The 16243-nt window shown below is 50.8% G+C and overlaps 1 protein-coding gene across 4 annotated transcripts in view; it reads right to left on the bottom strand.

The window, feature by feature from the left end:
• The window catches only part of LOC141069375 (uncharacterized), a 50259-nt gene that overhangs the window by 20324 nt on the left and 13692 nt on the right, over positions 1–16243 (bottom strand). For all 4 annotated transcript variants that reach the window (XM_073558863.1, XM_073558864.1, XM_073558865.1 and 1 more), the window contains 3 exons: positions 7179–7253; positions 7042–7102; positions 6505–6681 (listed from right to left, as the gene is read on the bottom strand). In XM_073558863.1, the coding sequence (XP_073414964.1) occupies positions 6505–6681; positions 7042–7102; positions 7179–7253 (313 nt within the window). The remainder of the gene's footprint in view (positions 1–6504; positions 6682–7041; positions 7103–7178; positions 7254–16243) is intronic.

The raw sequence follows: 16243 nt of genomic DNA, 5'->3' as shown, positions 1-16243 counted from the left end.
GCATTTCACACTGGGTCAATATGGTAAATCCTGCCGCTTTCGATGAGAAAGTGGTATATAACAATAACCACTGTCCGGAAGAAGATAAGGTGTTATGAGCTCTTTCTGCTCCACCAGCTGGGAGTTCTCCTTCCGTTCTCCCTCTGGTAGTGACAGGAGGTAGTGAGGTTAGTTTAATTGGTAATGGTCTGCCACCTGACGAGGAGGATACTGATTGGCCCTCCGGAGTATCAGACTGGATATAAGACAGCCGACGCCCTATCCTGTTGCTGGTGATTCAGTCTGCTTCTCAGGTCTTGGACTTCAGCTCTGCTCCAGTCATCTCAAGTTAAGTTTGTTTTATGCTAATGTTCACGCTTGCTCTTGTTGGTCAACTCAGCTTTTGTGTGGTCAGCCAGCCCGGTTGGGCTGTGCTGAATTTCCACTCTTATTTATCTGTATTTGCCTTTTTGTCCTTTATTAGATTGGCCTCTTTTTGCTCTGTCTCAGAATATTCCAGAGTGCTGATATAGTGTGAGAAGTCTAGTGACTTCAGGGTTAATGTTATCAGAAGTGTTGGACATTATTTTTGGTAGCGTTTTTTGGCAGATTGCAGACAGTGTCTTTCCTTTCCTGTCCTTTCAAGTTAGTTTAGCCCCATCGTTTGCTCAGCCTATTTTTCTGCCTTTGTTTGTGTTTTCATCTTGCTTCACCGTCAATACATGTGTGGGGCTGTCTTTCCTTTGGGGTCTGCTCTGGGGAGTTAGTTTTCCTCTTTTCTTACTTTAGGCTTATTTAGCACTCCGGTTGTGACGAGGCGTCCAGGACCACCGTAGGAACGCTCCACGACTGCTTCTAGTTGTGTGTTAAGATCAGGGATCTGCAGTCTGCATAGTTACCAACCTCTCTGGTTTTCTGAGACTTAGCGTGTTTTGCTTTTTTCTTCCTCGGTGACCCATTCATAACAATAAGGTATGGAAGCCCTGGCCTGATTCACCTCTGACTCACATTAGTCCCTGGGTGAGGAGAATTCACTCATAAGGTATGTGATATTTGGTGCCTGACATGGGTGTCTGTTATGATTGGGTCACCAAGGAGGATAGCAGGCCCAAGTTAAGCCACAGAAAACCAGAGGTTGGTAACTAAGCAGATTGCAGACCCCTGATCCTGTCCACACAACTAGCAGTAGCCGTGGAGTGTGCCTACGATGATCCTAGACGCCTCGGCACAGCCGGAGAGCTAACTAAGCCTAAAGCAAGAAAGGGGAAATCTAAACTGCCCCGAAGCAGACCCCAAAGGAATAGATAGCCCCCAAACATATATTGTCGGTGAGACAAGATGAAAACACAAACGCAGGTAGGAAAATAGACTGAGCAAACGATGGGGCCCTCACTGAATAGACACGACAGGAAAGACACTGTCTGCAATCACGCAAAAAACCCTGCAAAAAGTCCAACACGACTGATGCACAAAACACTGAAGTCGCACGACTTCGCCCCCACTATATCAGCACTCTGTTATATTCTGAAAGCAGAGCAAAAAGAGACCAATCTAACGGGAGAAAACAAACTGGCACATGCAGTAACATATGGGCGGTGATTCAGCACAGCCCCAGCTGGAGCTGGCTGACCCGCACAAAGCAGAGATAGACAAAACCAGATCAAATGCAAACAGAATAGCAAATGAACCACTTAGCTGAACCATGCAGGGACAGAGCAGGAGATATCAGACTTCAGGAGGCACAAGAAGACAATCACCAGCAGGGATAGAGTCAGCTGTCTTAAATCCCAATCAGAAACCCCAGATCTCCAATTGTCTTCCTCATCATCAGGTGGCAAGCCTCTGTCAATCAGATCAGCTCCACTACCTCCAGTAACCACCAGAGGGAGCCCAGAAAGAGAACTCTCAATCTGACCAGCTCCACTATCTACAGTAATCACCAGAGGGAAGCCAGAGAGAAAATTCACAACAGGTGTCTTCTGTCTCCTCCCGGCGCTCTTCATCCACCTCCCATTCTTCCGAGCTCTCTTAAAATCCTAGAATGGTAGAGTTGGAAGGGACCCCCGGGGTCCTCATGTCCAACCCCCTGCTCAAAGCAGGATTCACTAAATCATCCCTGACAGATGTCTGTCTAGCCTCTGTGTGAAGACTTCTATTAAAGGAGAACTCACCACCTCTCGTGACAGCCTGTTCCACTCATTGATCACTCTCACTGTCACCCATCTAATATCTAATCTGTGTCTCCTCCCATTCAGTTTCATCCCATTGCTTCGAGTCTTTCCTTGTGCAAATGAGAGTAAAGTTGATCCTTCTACAATGTGACAGCCCTTCAGATATTTGTAGACAGCTATTAAGTCTCCTCTCAGTCTTCTCTTCTGCAAGCTAAACATTCCCAAATCCTGCAACCTTTCCTCATAAGACAGGGTTTGCAGACCGGTCACCATTTTGGTCGCTCTTCTGAACTTGCTCCAGTTTGTTGACGTCTTTTATAAAATGTGGCGCCCAAAACTGGACACAATATTCCAGATGAGGTCTGACCAAAGAGGAGTAGAGGGAAATAATGACTTCACGTGACCCAGACTGTATGCTTCTCTTAACCCCTTCATGACATGCGCTGTACACGTACGGCACATGTCATGTCTCACCCATTGATGTGGATTCTGGCACTGAGCCCACATCTTTCCAAGTACGTCAGCTGTTCAAAACAGGCGCAATCCACCTGAGGCTGTTAACCTGTTAAATGCCATTGTCAATCTCTGACAGCATTTAATGTGATCACGCCGGGAGAGTTCTAATTCCGCCTGCACCTCAAACCTAATCCCGCCCATCGGCGCACATATTGCATGACCGCGGGTTGTCATGACAACCCGTGATCAGCAACAGACCCCTGTGGTTGTTATAGTCAGATCGCTATGAGCGCCACCCAGTGGTCTGCCCTCATAGCAAGTGTGCATTTCTGCTACATACAGGCGATCTGATCATTGCCTGTATGTAGCAGAGGTGATCAGAAGATCCCATGGAGACTACTGAAGCAGGTGAAAAGTAAAAAAATAAAAGTTTGAAATTAAGAAAAAAAAAAAAATAAATAAAAAAGTTCACATCACCCCCCCCCATTAAAAATAATAATACAATACACATTTGGTATCGCCACGTTCAGAATCGCCTGATCTACCAATATAAAAAATGAAATAATTTGATCATTAAACAGCGGAACAAGAAAAAAAAATTCCAAGTGCGGTAAAATTACAAAAAAAAGTGCTATTCCACAAATTGCTTTTTTTTACCATGTTCATCAAATGCTAAAACTGCCCTGCCATTATGATTCTCCAGGTCATTACGAGTTCTGAGACACCAAACATGTCTGGGTTCTTTTTTTATCTAAGTGGTGAAAAAAAAAATCCCAAACTTTGTTAAAAAAAAAAAAATTGAGCCATTTTTGATACCCGCAGCGTCTCCACCTTCCGTGATCTCGGGCTGGGTGAGGGCTTGTTTGCGTGCTGAGCTGATGATTTTAAGGATACCACTTTGGTGCAGATACGATCTTTTTATCTCCGTTGTTGCATTTTAATGAAATGTTGCGGCAACTAAAAGAAAAAACTTAATTCTGGCATTTTGACTTTTTTTTCTTGTTACGCCATTTACCAAAAGGGTTAATTCTCTTTATAGCATGATAAATCAGGCGATTCTGAACACGGCAATACCAAATATGTGTATGTGTTTTTTTTTTTTTTTTTTTCATTGTTTTATTTTGAATGGGGCAATTTTTTTTTTTTTTTAATATTAACCCCTTAACGACCGCCAATACACCTTTTAACGGCGGTAATTAAGGCCACTTAAACCACAACGCCGTTAATTCACGGCGCTGTGGAGAAAGTAAATAGCGCCCCCGGTGTCTGATATTTTCCGGGGTCTCGGCTGCCGGGGTAGCCGAGACCCCAGAGAACATGAATCGGCTTGGTTTTTACCGACCCCACTTTTGCAATCGCCGTTATTAACCCTATAACAGCAATCGCAAAAAAAAAAAAAAAAGCCGCGATTTTGCATTTAATTTCTCTTTCCTCTGATGTGATCGCACATCAGAGGAGAGAGAAATAGGGTCCCCGATCCCCCCCCGGTGGTCCTGGATTCTCTCCTGGTGGTCCTCTGTCCTGCCGGCGTCCTCCAGTGGGCGCCGCCACCTTGGATCCGGAAGAAAATGGCGGGCGCAAGCGCAGTGCGCCCGCCGCAAATCTGTCGGCTGGCAGATCCATTTTGATCACTATGATAAACGATCATAGTGATCAAAATAAAAAAAATAATAACTCCCCCCCCCGTTTATCACCCCCTTAGTTAGGCAAACAATGAAATAAAGAAAATATATTTTTTTTCATTTTTCCATTAGGGTTAGGGCTAGGGTTGGAATTGGGGTTAGGGTTGGAATTAGGGCTAGGGTTGGAATTGGGGTTAGTGTTGGAATTAGGGTTAGGGTTGGAATTAGGGTTAGGGATTAGGGTTAGGGGTGTGTTGGGATTAGGGTTGGAGCAAGAATTGAGGGGTTTCCACTATTTACCAACTTTGGGGGTCTAATTTCTCCTGTTACCCTTGGGAAAATAAAAAAATTGGGGTCTAAAAAAATATCACTTGTGGAAAACAAAGACTTATTTTCACGGCTCTGCGTTATAAACTTCTGTGAAGCACTTGGGGGTTCAAAGTGCTCACCACACATCTAGAAAAGTTCCTTAATGGGTCTACTTTCCAAAATGGGGTCACTTGTTGGGGGTTTCCACTGTTTAGGCCCATCAGGGGCTCTCCGAACGCAACATGTCGTCTGATCTCAATTCCAGCCACTTCTGTGTTGAAAAAGTCAAACGGCGCTCCTTCCCTTGAGAGCTCTGCCATGTGCTGAAAAAGTGGTTTACCCCCACATTTTGGGTATCAGCATATTCAGGAGAAATTGCACAACAAATTTTGTGGTTCATTTTCTCTTAACACTTGTGAAAATAAAAAAAAATTGGTTCTGAAGTAAATTTTTTGCAAAAAAAAGTTAAATGTTAATTTTTTCCTTCGACATTGCTTTAGTTCCTGTGAAGCATGTAAAGGGTTAATAAACTTCTTGAATGTGGTTTTGAGCACCTTGAGGGGTCTAGTTTTTAGAATGGTGTCACTTTTGGGTATTTTCTGTCATGTACACCCCTCAAAATGACTTTAAATGTGATGTGGTCCCTAAAAAAAGGTTTTGTAAATTTTGCTGTGAAAATGAGAAATCGTTGGTCAACTTTTAACCCTTATAACTTCTAACAAAAAAAAAAATGTTGTTTCCAAAATTGTGCTGATATAAAGTAGACATGTGGGAAATGTTAAGAAATTTTTGTGACATCTCTCTGATTTAAGGGCATAAAAATTTAAAGTTTTAAAATTGCAAAATTTTCGCCATATTTCCGTTTTTTTTCATAAATAAACACAAGACTTATCGAAGAAATTTTACCACTAACATGAAGTACAATATGTCACGAAAAAACAATCTCAGAATCAGCGGGATCCGTTAAAGCGTTCCAGAGTTATAACCTCATAAAGGGAAAGTAGTCAGAATTGTAAAAATTGGCCTGGTCATTAAGCTGCAAACTGGCTGTCACTAAGGGGTTAAAAAAGATTTTTTTTATTTTTTATACACTTTTGCCATGCTTCAATAGTCTCCATGGGAGACTAGAAGGTGCCATAGCCCATACAGGAGATTATAAGATCGGTGCTCGCCATCCCCTGCCCGTTCCCCATGGCGCTCGCCATCCCCCGCCCGCTTCTCTCGGCGCTCGCCATCCCCCGCCCGCTTCTGTCAGCGCTCCCCATCCCCCGCCCGCTTCTCTCGGCGCTCGCCATCCCCCGCCCGTTTCTGTCGGCGCTCCCCATGCCCCGCCCGTTTCTCTCGGCGCTCCCCATCCCCCGCCCGTTTCTCTCGGCGCTCCCCATCCCCCGCCCGTTTCTCTCGGCGCTCCCCCATCCCCCGCTCGTTTCTCTCGGCGCTCCCCATCCCCCGCCCGTTTCTCTCGGCGCTCCCCATCCCCCGCCCGTTTCTCCCGGCGCTCCCCATCCCCCGCCCGTTTCTCTCGGCGCTCCCCATCCCCCGCCCGTTTCTCTCGGCGCTCCCCATCCCCCGCCCGTTTCTCTCGGCGCTCCCCATCCCCCGCCCGTTTCTCTCGGCGCTCCCCATCCCCCGCCCGTTTCTCTCGGCGCTCCCCATCCCCCGCCCGTTTCTCTCGGCGCTCCCCATCCCCCGCCCGTTTCTCTCGGCGTTCCCCATCCCCCGCCCGTTTCTCTCGGCGCTCCCCATCCCCCGCCCGTTTCTCTCGGCGCTCCCCATCCCCCGCCCGTTTCTCTCGGCGCTCCCCATCCCCCGCCCGTTTCTCTTGGCGCTCCCCATCCCCGCCCGTTTCTCCCGGCGCTCCCCATCCCCCGCCCGTTTCTCCCGGCGCTCCCCATCCCCCGCCCGTTTCTCTCGGCGCTCCCCATCCCCCGCCCGTTTCTCTCAGTGCTCCCCATCCCGTTTCTCACTTTTGCTTGACTTGGTGACCTCTTGCTCCTTCTCTGTCTTAGGGGAGACACCTCTCTCATCAGGACTGTGGTCGGAGAGACTCTGGCTGGCCGCACGCTTCTTGGCACGCCGAGGAGTAGCAGAGGGTGACACTTTAGAGTCTTTCTGGGCATCTCGGCGAGGCAGGTGGTCGGACCCTACAGGAAAGAAGAATTTACATTAAATTTAGCTACACTGAGGGCTCTGGTGGCCCTCACGTCTGGATCAGGAGGCACGGCTGATGCGGCGCTGCCAGATACCATACACCTGCTGGCCACCACCCTCTGCAACTTATGAGGTGCTGGATAACCCCTTATACTCCGGTCACTTCCGAAGCGGCTTCTGTTTCTCTCAGGCTACAGGACCTCGGCTGTCCGCTACTTTCTGTCCTGCTGTGGTGTATTGTGAGAGAGACTCCAGAATACGGGAGCGCAGCTCTGGATGTTACTAGAGTATACACCATGTGTAGGAGAGAAGCAGTGGAGGATGAGGAGCACGGTCCAGCCCCAGTGACCTACCTGTCCGGAGAGCGCTGCACTGCCAGCACCTTTCCTTAGATAAGACGTTCACTGCCTTGCACTGCGGGAGAGACAATAAATAAGATGAGAGGAGGAGTGGGGCCCGCACGTCCCGCCGGCCCGGGGCCACATCTCACCTGCTGACAGTTCCACCGGTCAGAATTGGACTTATACTTCAGACTGACTTTCTTTCCTTTAAAATGTAGGACGCCCTAAAAACCGAAACAAACATATAAAACAGCAAACAACGAGGTGGGAAGCGAGCACAGAACAGGGGCCGCCAACGTATTCCTTGTGCAGAAACTGACCGAAAGTGCCAGAAAAACTAAGTGACCCCCAGCATATACGGCGTGCACAGCCCCGTGCCAGGGACGCGTCCACGCAGAGCGTCTGCCGTCCATCACTGTGTAATGAGCAGTTCTGGAGCCTTCACTTCTCACCATTGTAAGATCTCTGCCGACCCTTAGTCCTGACAGTGTTACAATGTGTCAGTGTAGACAAGACGCCGCACATTGCCCCGTCCTCTGACCTGGCATACACTGATACATTGTAACAACCCCCCAGTTGAGGGAGGATCAGATTCTTGGTGCACAATTCACGGACAGCAATCTCCAAAATAGAGAGGAACTGGGTTGGAGAACACAAGGAAGGAGAACCGTGCAATACACAGTGACCAATGTCTAAGGGTTGGACCGGCCCTTTAACAAAATACTAGGCTGACAGCGGGCCGGAGTCGCTGGAAATAGCCTTCTCCGGGTGATGGGAAATCTGCGGCAAATCTGAAGCCGCTCGGCACCGCTGCACTCTGGAAGGATAGAAAATCTACGACTCATCTGCAGAACACAGAGGACATGTCCCAGCAGCCGCTGTGATCCAGGCTGGGGGGCCGACGCACCCCGGAGACCCTCATGAGATCAGATCACGCCATCTCTTCTCACAGGACGTCTTCAGCAGCCGCCATCTTGACTTCCACCATTAGATGTAACGAGGAGACGCCGCGGTACAACCATGAGATTACAAGAGCCGCCATTCCCATCAGTCCATTATCCTGGGATCCCTGATCACCCCCTGACATTCCAAGCTGGGTCTGATCCCCCCCACACGACACCCACCACACGTAAGCATTGCAGGCTTCGCACAGAGCCCCGGCTTCTGTAGAGCTAGAATAGCAAGTATACCCCGAGGTGCAGACTCGCCTGTATGAGGACGAGTACAACACTGCAAAGCAATCCCCCCGCACACATCAGCTGTGTTCCTGTAGGACCATATCACACATTCTGGGACGGCAGCGATCTCCAGTGACCGCGAGTCAGGGCGTTCTCCAGGTGATACCAGAGATTCTGCCAGAGAAGTAAAGTCCCGGAGTCAGGAGGTCTGTACATATGGCGCCACCAGGCCGCACCGCCGCGGACAGAGAACCCGGCGCCGCCAGGCCGCTCCCCGCCGAGGACAGAGAACCCGGCGCCACCAGGCCGCTCCCCGCCGAGGACAGAGAACCCGGCGCCACCAGGCCGCTCCCCGCCGAGGACAGAGAACCCGGCGCCACCAGGCCGCTCCCCGCCGAGGACAGAGAACCCGGCGCCACCAGGCCGCCCCGCCGAGGACAGAGAACCCGGCGCCAACAGGCCGCCCCGACGAGGAAAGAGAACCCGGCGCCACCAGGCCGCCCCGCCGAGGACAGAGAACCCGGCGCCACCAGGCCACCCCGCCGAGGACAGAGAACCCGGCGCCACCAGGCCGCCCCGACGAGGAAAGAGAACCCGGCGCCACCAGGCCGCCCCGACGAGGACAGAGAACCCGGCGCCACCAGGCCGCCCCGCCGAGGACAGAGAACCCGGTGCCACAAGGCTGCCCCGCCGCGGACAGAGAACCCGGCGCCACCAAGCCGCGGACAGAGAACCCGGCGCCACCAGGCCACCCCGCCGCGGACAGAGAACCCGGTGCTACCAGGCCGCGGACAGAGAACCCGGCGCCACCAGGCCGCCCCGCCGAGGACAGAGAACCCGGTGCCACAAGGCTGCCCCGCCGTGGACAGAGAACCCGGCGCCACCAGGCCGCCCCGCCGAGGACAGAGAACCCGGTGCCACAAGGCTGCCCCGCCGCGGACAGAGAACCCAGCGCTACCAGGCCGCGGACAGAGAACCCGGCGCCACCAGGCCGCCCCGCCGAGGACAGAGAACCCGGCGCCACCAGGCCGCCTCGACGAGGACAGAGAACCCGGCGCCACCAGGCCGCCCCGCCGAGGACAGAGAACCCGGCGCCACCAGGCCGCCCCGCCGAGGACAGAGAACCCGGTGCCACAAGGCTGCCCCGCCGCGGACAGAGAACCCGGCGCCACCAAGCCGCGGACAGAGAACCCGGCGCCACCAGGCCACCCCGCCGCGGACAGAGAACCCGGCGCTACCAGGCCGCGGACAGAGAACCCGGCGCCACCAGGCCGCCCCGCCGAGGACAGAGAACCCGGTGCCACAAGGCTGCCCCGCCGTGGACAGAGAACCCGGCGCCACCAAGCCGCGGACAGAGAACCCGGCGCCACCAGGCCGCCCCGCCGAGGACAGAGAACCCGGTGCCACAAGGCCGCCCCGCCGCGGACAGAGAACCCAGCGCTACCAGGCCGCGGACAGAGAACCCGGCGCCACCAGGCCGCCCCGCCTCGGACAGAGAACCCGGCACCACCAGGCCGCCCCGCCGCGGACAGAGAACCCGGCGCCACCAGGCCGCCCCGCCGCGGACAGAGAACCCGGCGCCACCAGGCCGCCCGCCGCAGACAGAGAACCCGGCGCGCCACCAGGCCGCGGACGGAGATCCTGACGCCACCAGGAAACTCAGCCACGGATGGAGAACCCAGCGCCACAAGGCAGCCCTGCCAGGGACAGAGTCCCTGGGGATCATCACCTAAAGGGTTCTTCCCCAGTGCACTTGGCAGTGTGGTTGCCCCAGGTTTTCAGCTGCTCAGTCACTAATTTGTGAAAGTCACACTTGGATTACACCACAGAAAAGACACGGGAGCAGGGCGAACCAAAAGGGATACCGAGAGATGTGAGCAGTGGGGCCCTAGCACCAGTGTGCCGCAGTACAAAGCCCAGAGCAGCAGATCTAAGACGCAAGAACCTCATTGACATCACCGCACGGCGCCCATGCTCCGCACCCATTGATGACATTACTCGGCGTCCATGTCCCTCGACGTCACCATTTAACAGACCCACCAGAGACATCTCCTTCCCAAAACCATCTCTACTGACAGATAACATCCCAGTAGACGATCCCCAACTAAATGCCACATTATGTCATCAGATGCCAAATCTAGCGGTTGCTTGAGCCCTAAGTGCAACTTTACATCGGGCCATCTGGGGGGCAGTTATCAGCACTTACGACAATAACAGAGGCAGGAGACCCCTCAGCAGGTGCAGCATTACTACACTCCTGTTTATCTGCATTATATCAAGTACTTTACTCTCCTCATTGTAAGTTACTGGGTGCTGCATCCCCGCCACTAAAAGTATTCCCGGCAGACTCTCCGCCACCGCGGGGAGGGGGATGGCAGACTCGCTGCAGGTAATATACCACGGCCTCCGCTTGGCTATATACACACAGGTTACAGTGGGGAAAAAAAGTATTTAGTCAGTCAGCAATAGTGCAAGTTCCACCACTTAAAAAGATGAGAGGCGTCTGTAATTTACATCATAGGTAGACCTCAACTATGGGAGACAAACTGAGAAAAAAAAATCCAGAAAATCACATTGTCTGTTTTTTTTTCATTTTATTTGCATATTATGGTGGAAAATAAGTATTGGTCAGAAACAAGCAATCAAGATTTCTGGCTCTCACAGACCTGTAACTTCTTCTTTAAGAGTCTCCTCTTTCCTCCACTCATTACCTGTAGTAATGGCACCTGTTTAAACTTGTTATCAGTATAAAAAGACACCTGTGCACACCCTCAAACAGTCTGACTCCAAACTCCACTATGGTGAAGACCAAAGAGCTGTCAAAGGACACCAGAAGCAAAATTGTAGCCCTGCACCAGGCTGGGAAGACTGAATCTACAATAGCCAACCAGCTTGGAGTGAAGAAATCAACTGTGGGAGCAATAATTAGAAAATGGAAGACATACAAGACCACTGATAATCTCCCTCGATCTGGTGCTCCACGCAAAATCCCACCCCGTGGGGTCAGAATGATCACAAGAACGGTGAGCAAAAATCCCAGAACCACGCGGGGGGACCTAGTGAATGAACTGCAGAGAGCTGGGACCAATGTAACAAGGCCTACCATAAGTAACACACTACGCCACCATGGACTCAGATCCTGCAGTGCCAGACGTGTCCCACTGCTTAAGCCTGTACATGTCCGGGCCCGTCTGAAGTTTGCTAGAGAGCATTTGGATGATCCAGAGGAGTTTTGGGAGAATGTCCTATGGTCTGATGAAACCAAACTGGAACTGTTTGGTAGAAACACAACTTGTCGTGTTTGGAGGAAAAAGAATACTGAGTTGCATCCATCAAACACCATACCTACTGTAAAGCATGGTGGTGGAAACATCATGCTTTGGGGCTGTTTCTCTGCAAAGGGACCAGGACGACTGATCCGGGTACATGAAAGAATGAATGGGGCCATGTATCGTGAGATTTTGAGTGCAAACCTCCTTCCATCAGCAAGGGCATTGAAGATGAAACGTGGCTGGGTCTTTCAACATGACAATGATCCAAAGCACACCGCCAGGGCAACGAAGGAGTGGCTTCGTAAGAAGCATTTCAAGGTCCTGGAGTGGCCTAGCCAGTCTCCAGATCTCAACACTATAGAAAACCTTTGGAGGGAGTTGAAAGTCCGTGTTGCCAAGCGAAAAGCCAAAAACATCACTGCTCTAGAGGAGATCTGCATGGAGGAATGGGCCAACATACCAACAACAGTGTGTGGCAACCTTGTGAAGACTTACAGAAAACGTTTGACCTCTGTCATTGCCAACAAAGGATACATCACAAAGTATTGAGATGAAATTTTGTTGACCAAATACTTATTTTCCACCATAATATGCAAATAAAATGAAAAAAAAAACAGACAATGTGATTTTCTAGATTTTTTTTTCTCAGTTTGTCTCCCATAGTTGAGGTCTACCTATGATGTAAATTACAGACGCCTCTCATCTTTTTAAGTGGTGGAACTTGCACTATTGCTGACTGACTAAATACTTTTTTTCCCCACTGTATATACCGCATCCTCCGCTGGGCTATATACACACAGGATATATACCGCATCCTCCGCTGGGCTATATACACACAGGTTATATACCGCATCCTCCGCTGGGCTATATACACACAGGTTATATACCGCATCCTCCGCTGGGCTATATACGCACAGGATATATACCGCATCCTCCGCTGGGCTATATACACACAGGTTATATACCGCATCCTCCGCTGGGCTATATACGCACAGGATATATACCGCATCCTCCGCTGGGCTATATACGCACAGGTTATATACCGCATCCTCCGCTGGGCTATATACACACAGGTTATATACCGCATCCTCCGCTGGGCTATATACACACAGGTTATATACCGCATCCTCCGCTGGGCTATATACACACAGGTTATATACCGCATCCTCCGCTGGGCTATATACGCACAGGATATATACCGCATCCTCCGCTGGGCTATATACACACAGGATATATACCGCATCCTCCGCTGGGCTATATACGCACAGGTTATGGTTATATACCGCATCCTCCGTTCGGCTATATACGCACAGGTTATATACCGCATCCTCCGCTGGGCTATATACGCACAGGTTATGGTTATATACCGCATCCTCCGTTGGGCTATATACGCACAGGTTATATACCGCATCCTCCGCTGGGCTATATACTCACAGGATATATACCGCATCCTCCGCTGGGCTATATACGCACAGGATATATACCGCATCCTCCGCTGGGCTATATACGCACAGGATATATACCGCATCCTCCGCTGGGCTATATACACACAGGATATATACCGCATCCTCCGCTGGGCTATATACACACAGGATATATACCGCATCCTCCGCTGGGCTATATACGCACAGATTATATACCGCATCCTCCGCTGGGCTATATACCCACAGGTTATATACCGCATCCTCCGCTGGGCTATATACGCACAGGTTATATACCGCATCCTCCGCTGGGCTATATACGCACAGGTTATATACCGCATCTTCCGCTGGGCTATATACGCACAGGTTATATACCGCATCCTCCGCTGGGCTATATACACACAGGTTATATACCGCATCCTCCGCTGGGCTATATACCCACAGGATATATACCGCATCCTCCGCTGGGCTATATACACACAGGATATATACCGCATCCTCCGCTGGGCTATATACACACAGGTTATATACCGCATCCTCCGCTGGGCTATATACACACAGGATATATACCGCATCCTCCGCTGGGCTATATACACACAGGATATATACCGCATCCTCCGCTGGGCTATATACACACAGGATATATACCGCATCCTCCGCTGGGCTATGTACCGCATAGGATATATACCGCATCCTCCGCTGGGCTATATACACACAGGATATATACCGCATCCTCCGCTGGGCTATATACACACAGGATATATACCGCATCCTCCGCTGGGCTATATACACACAGGATATATACCGCATCCTCCGCTGGGCTATATACACACAGGATATATACCGCATCCTCCGCTGGGCTATATACACACAGGATATATACCGCATCCTCCGCTGGGCTATATACACACAGGATATATACCGCATCCTCCGCTGGGCTATATACGCACAGGATATATACCGCATCCTCCGCTGGGCTATATACTCACAGGTTATATACCGCATCCTCCGCTGGGCTATATACACACAGGATATATACCGCATCCTCCGCTGGGCTATATACGCACAGGATATATACCGCATCCTCCGCTGGGCTATATACACACAGGTTATATACCGCATCCTCCGCTGGGCTATATACGCACAGGATATATACCGCATCCTCCGCTGGGCTATATACGCACAGGTTATATACCGCATCCTCCGCTGGGCTATATACACACAGGTTATATACCGCATCCTCCGCTGGGCTATATACGCACAGGATATAAACCGCATCCTCCGCTGGGCTATATACACACAGGATATATACCGCATCCTCCGCTGGGCTATATACACACAGGTTATATACCGCATCCTCCGCTGGGCTATATACACACAGGATATATACCGCATCCTCCACTGGGCTATATACGCACAGGTTATATACCGCATCCTCCGCTGGGCTATATACACACAGGTTATATACCGCATCCTCCGCTGGGCTATATACACACAGGATATATACCGCATCCTCCGCTGGGCTATATACGCACAGGATATATACCGCATCCTCCGCTGGGCTATATACGCACAGGTTATATACCGCATCCTCCGCTGGGCTATATACACACAGGATATATACCGCATCCTCCGCTGGGCTATATACACACAGGATATATACCGCATCCTCCGCTGGGCTATATACACACAGGTTATATACCGCATCCTCCGCTGGGCTATATACACACAGGATATATACCGCATCCTCCACTGGGCTATATACACACAGGTTATATACCGCATCCTCCGCTGGGCTATATACACACAGGATATATACCGCATCCTCCGCTGGGCTATATACTCACAGATTATATACCGCATCCTCCGCTGGGCTATATACACACAGGTTATATACCGCATCCTCCGCTGGGCTATATACGCACAGATTATATACCGCATCCTCCGCTGGGCTATATACGCACAGGTTATATACCGCATCCTCCGCTGGGCTATATACACACAGATTATATACCGCATCCTCCGCTGGGCTATATACACACAGGTTATATACCGCATCCTCCGCTGGGCTATATACGCACAGATTATATACCGCATCCTCCGCTGGGCTATATACACACAGGTTATATACCGCATCCTCCGCTGGGCTATATACACACAGATTATATACCGCATCCTCCGCTGGGCTATATACGCACAGGTTATATACCGCATCCTCCGCTGGGCTATATACACACAGGTTATATACCGCATCCTCCGCTGGGCTATATACGCACAGGTTATATACCGCATCCTCCGCTGGGCTATATACGCACAGATTATATACCGCATCCTCCGCTGGGCTATATACACACAGGTTATATACCGCATCCTCCGCTGGGCTATATACACACAGATTATATACCGCATCCTCCGCTGGGCTATATACGCACAGGATATATACCGCATCCTCCGCTGGGCTATATACACACAGGTTATATACCGCATCCTCCGCTGGGCTATATACACACAGGATATATACCGCATCCTCCGCTGGGCTATATACCGCATCCTCCGCTGGGCTATATACGCACAGGTTATATACCGCATCCTCCGCTGGGCTATATACACACAGGATATATACCGCATCCTCCGCTGGGCTATATACACACAGGTTATATACCGCATCCTCCGCTGGGCTATATACGCACAGGTTATATACCGCATCCTCCGCTGGGCTATATACGCACAGGTTATATACCGCATCCTCCGCTGGGCTATATACGCACAGGTTATATACCGCATCCTCCGCTGGGCTATATACGCACAGGTTATATACCGCATCCTCCGCTGGGCTATATACACACAGGATATATACCGCATCCTCCGCTGGGCTATATACGCACAGGTTATATACCGCATCCTCCGCTGGGCTATATACACACAGGTTATATACCGCATCCTCCGCTGGGCTATATACACACAGGATATATACCGCATCCTCCGCTGGGCTATATACGCACAGGTTATATACCGCATCCTCCGCTGGGCTATATACACACAGGATATATACCGCATCCTCCGCTGGGCTATATACACACAGGATATATACCGCATCCTCCGCTGGGCTATATACGCACAGGATATATACCGCATCCTCCGCTGGGCTATATACGCACAGGTTATATACCGCATCCTCCGCTGGGCTATATACACACAGGTTATATACCGCATCCTCCGCTGGGCTATATACGCACAGGATATATACCGCATCCTCAGCTGGGCTATATACACACAGGATATATACCGCATCCTCCGCTGGGCTATATACGCACAGGATATATACCGCATCCTCCGCTGGGCT

Source organism: Dendrobates tinctorius, unplaced genomic scaffold, assembly GCF_039654945.1.
Source record: "Dendrobates tinctorius isolate UK_male_01 unplaced genomic scaffold, ASM3965494v1 ptg000261l, whole genome shotgun sequence".
Classification (NCBI taxonomy): Eukaryota; Metazoa; Chordata; class Amphibia; order Anura; family Dendrobatidae; genus Dendrobates; species Dendrobates tinctorius.
This window is presented reverse-complemented; position numbering and strand designations above follow the sequence as displayed.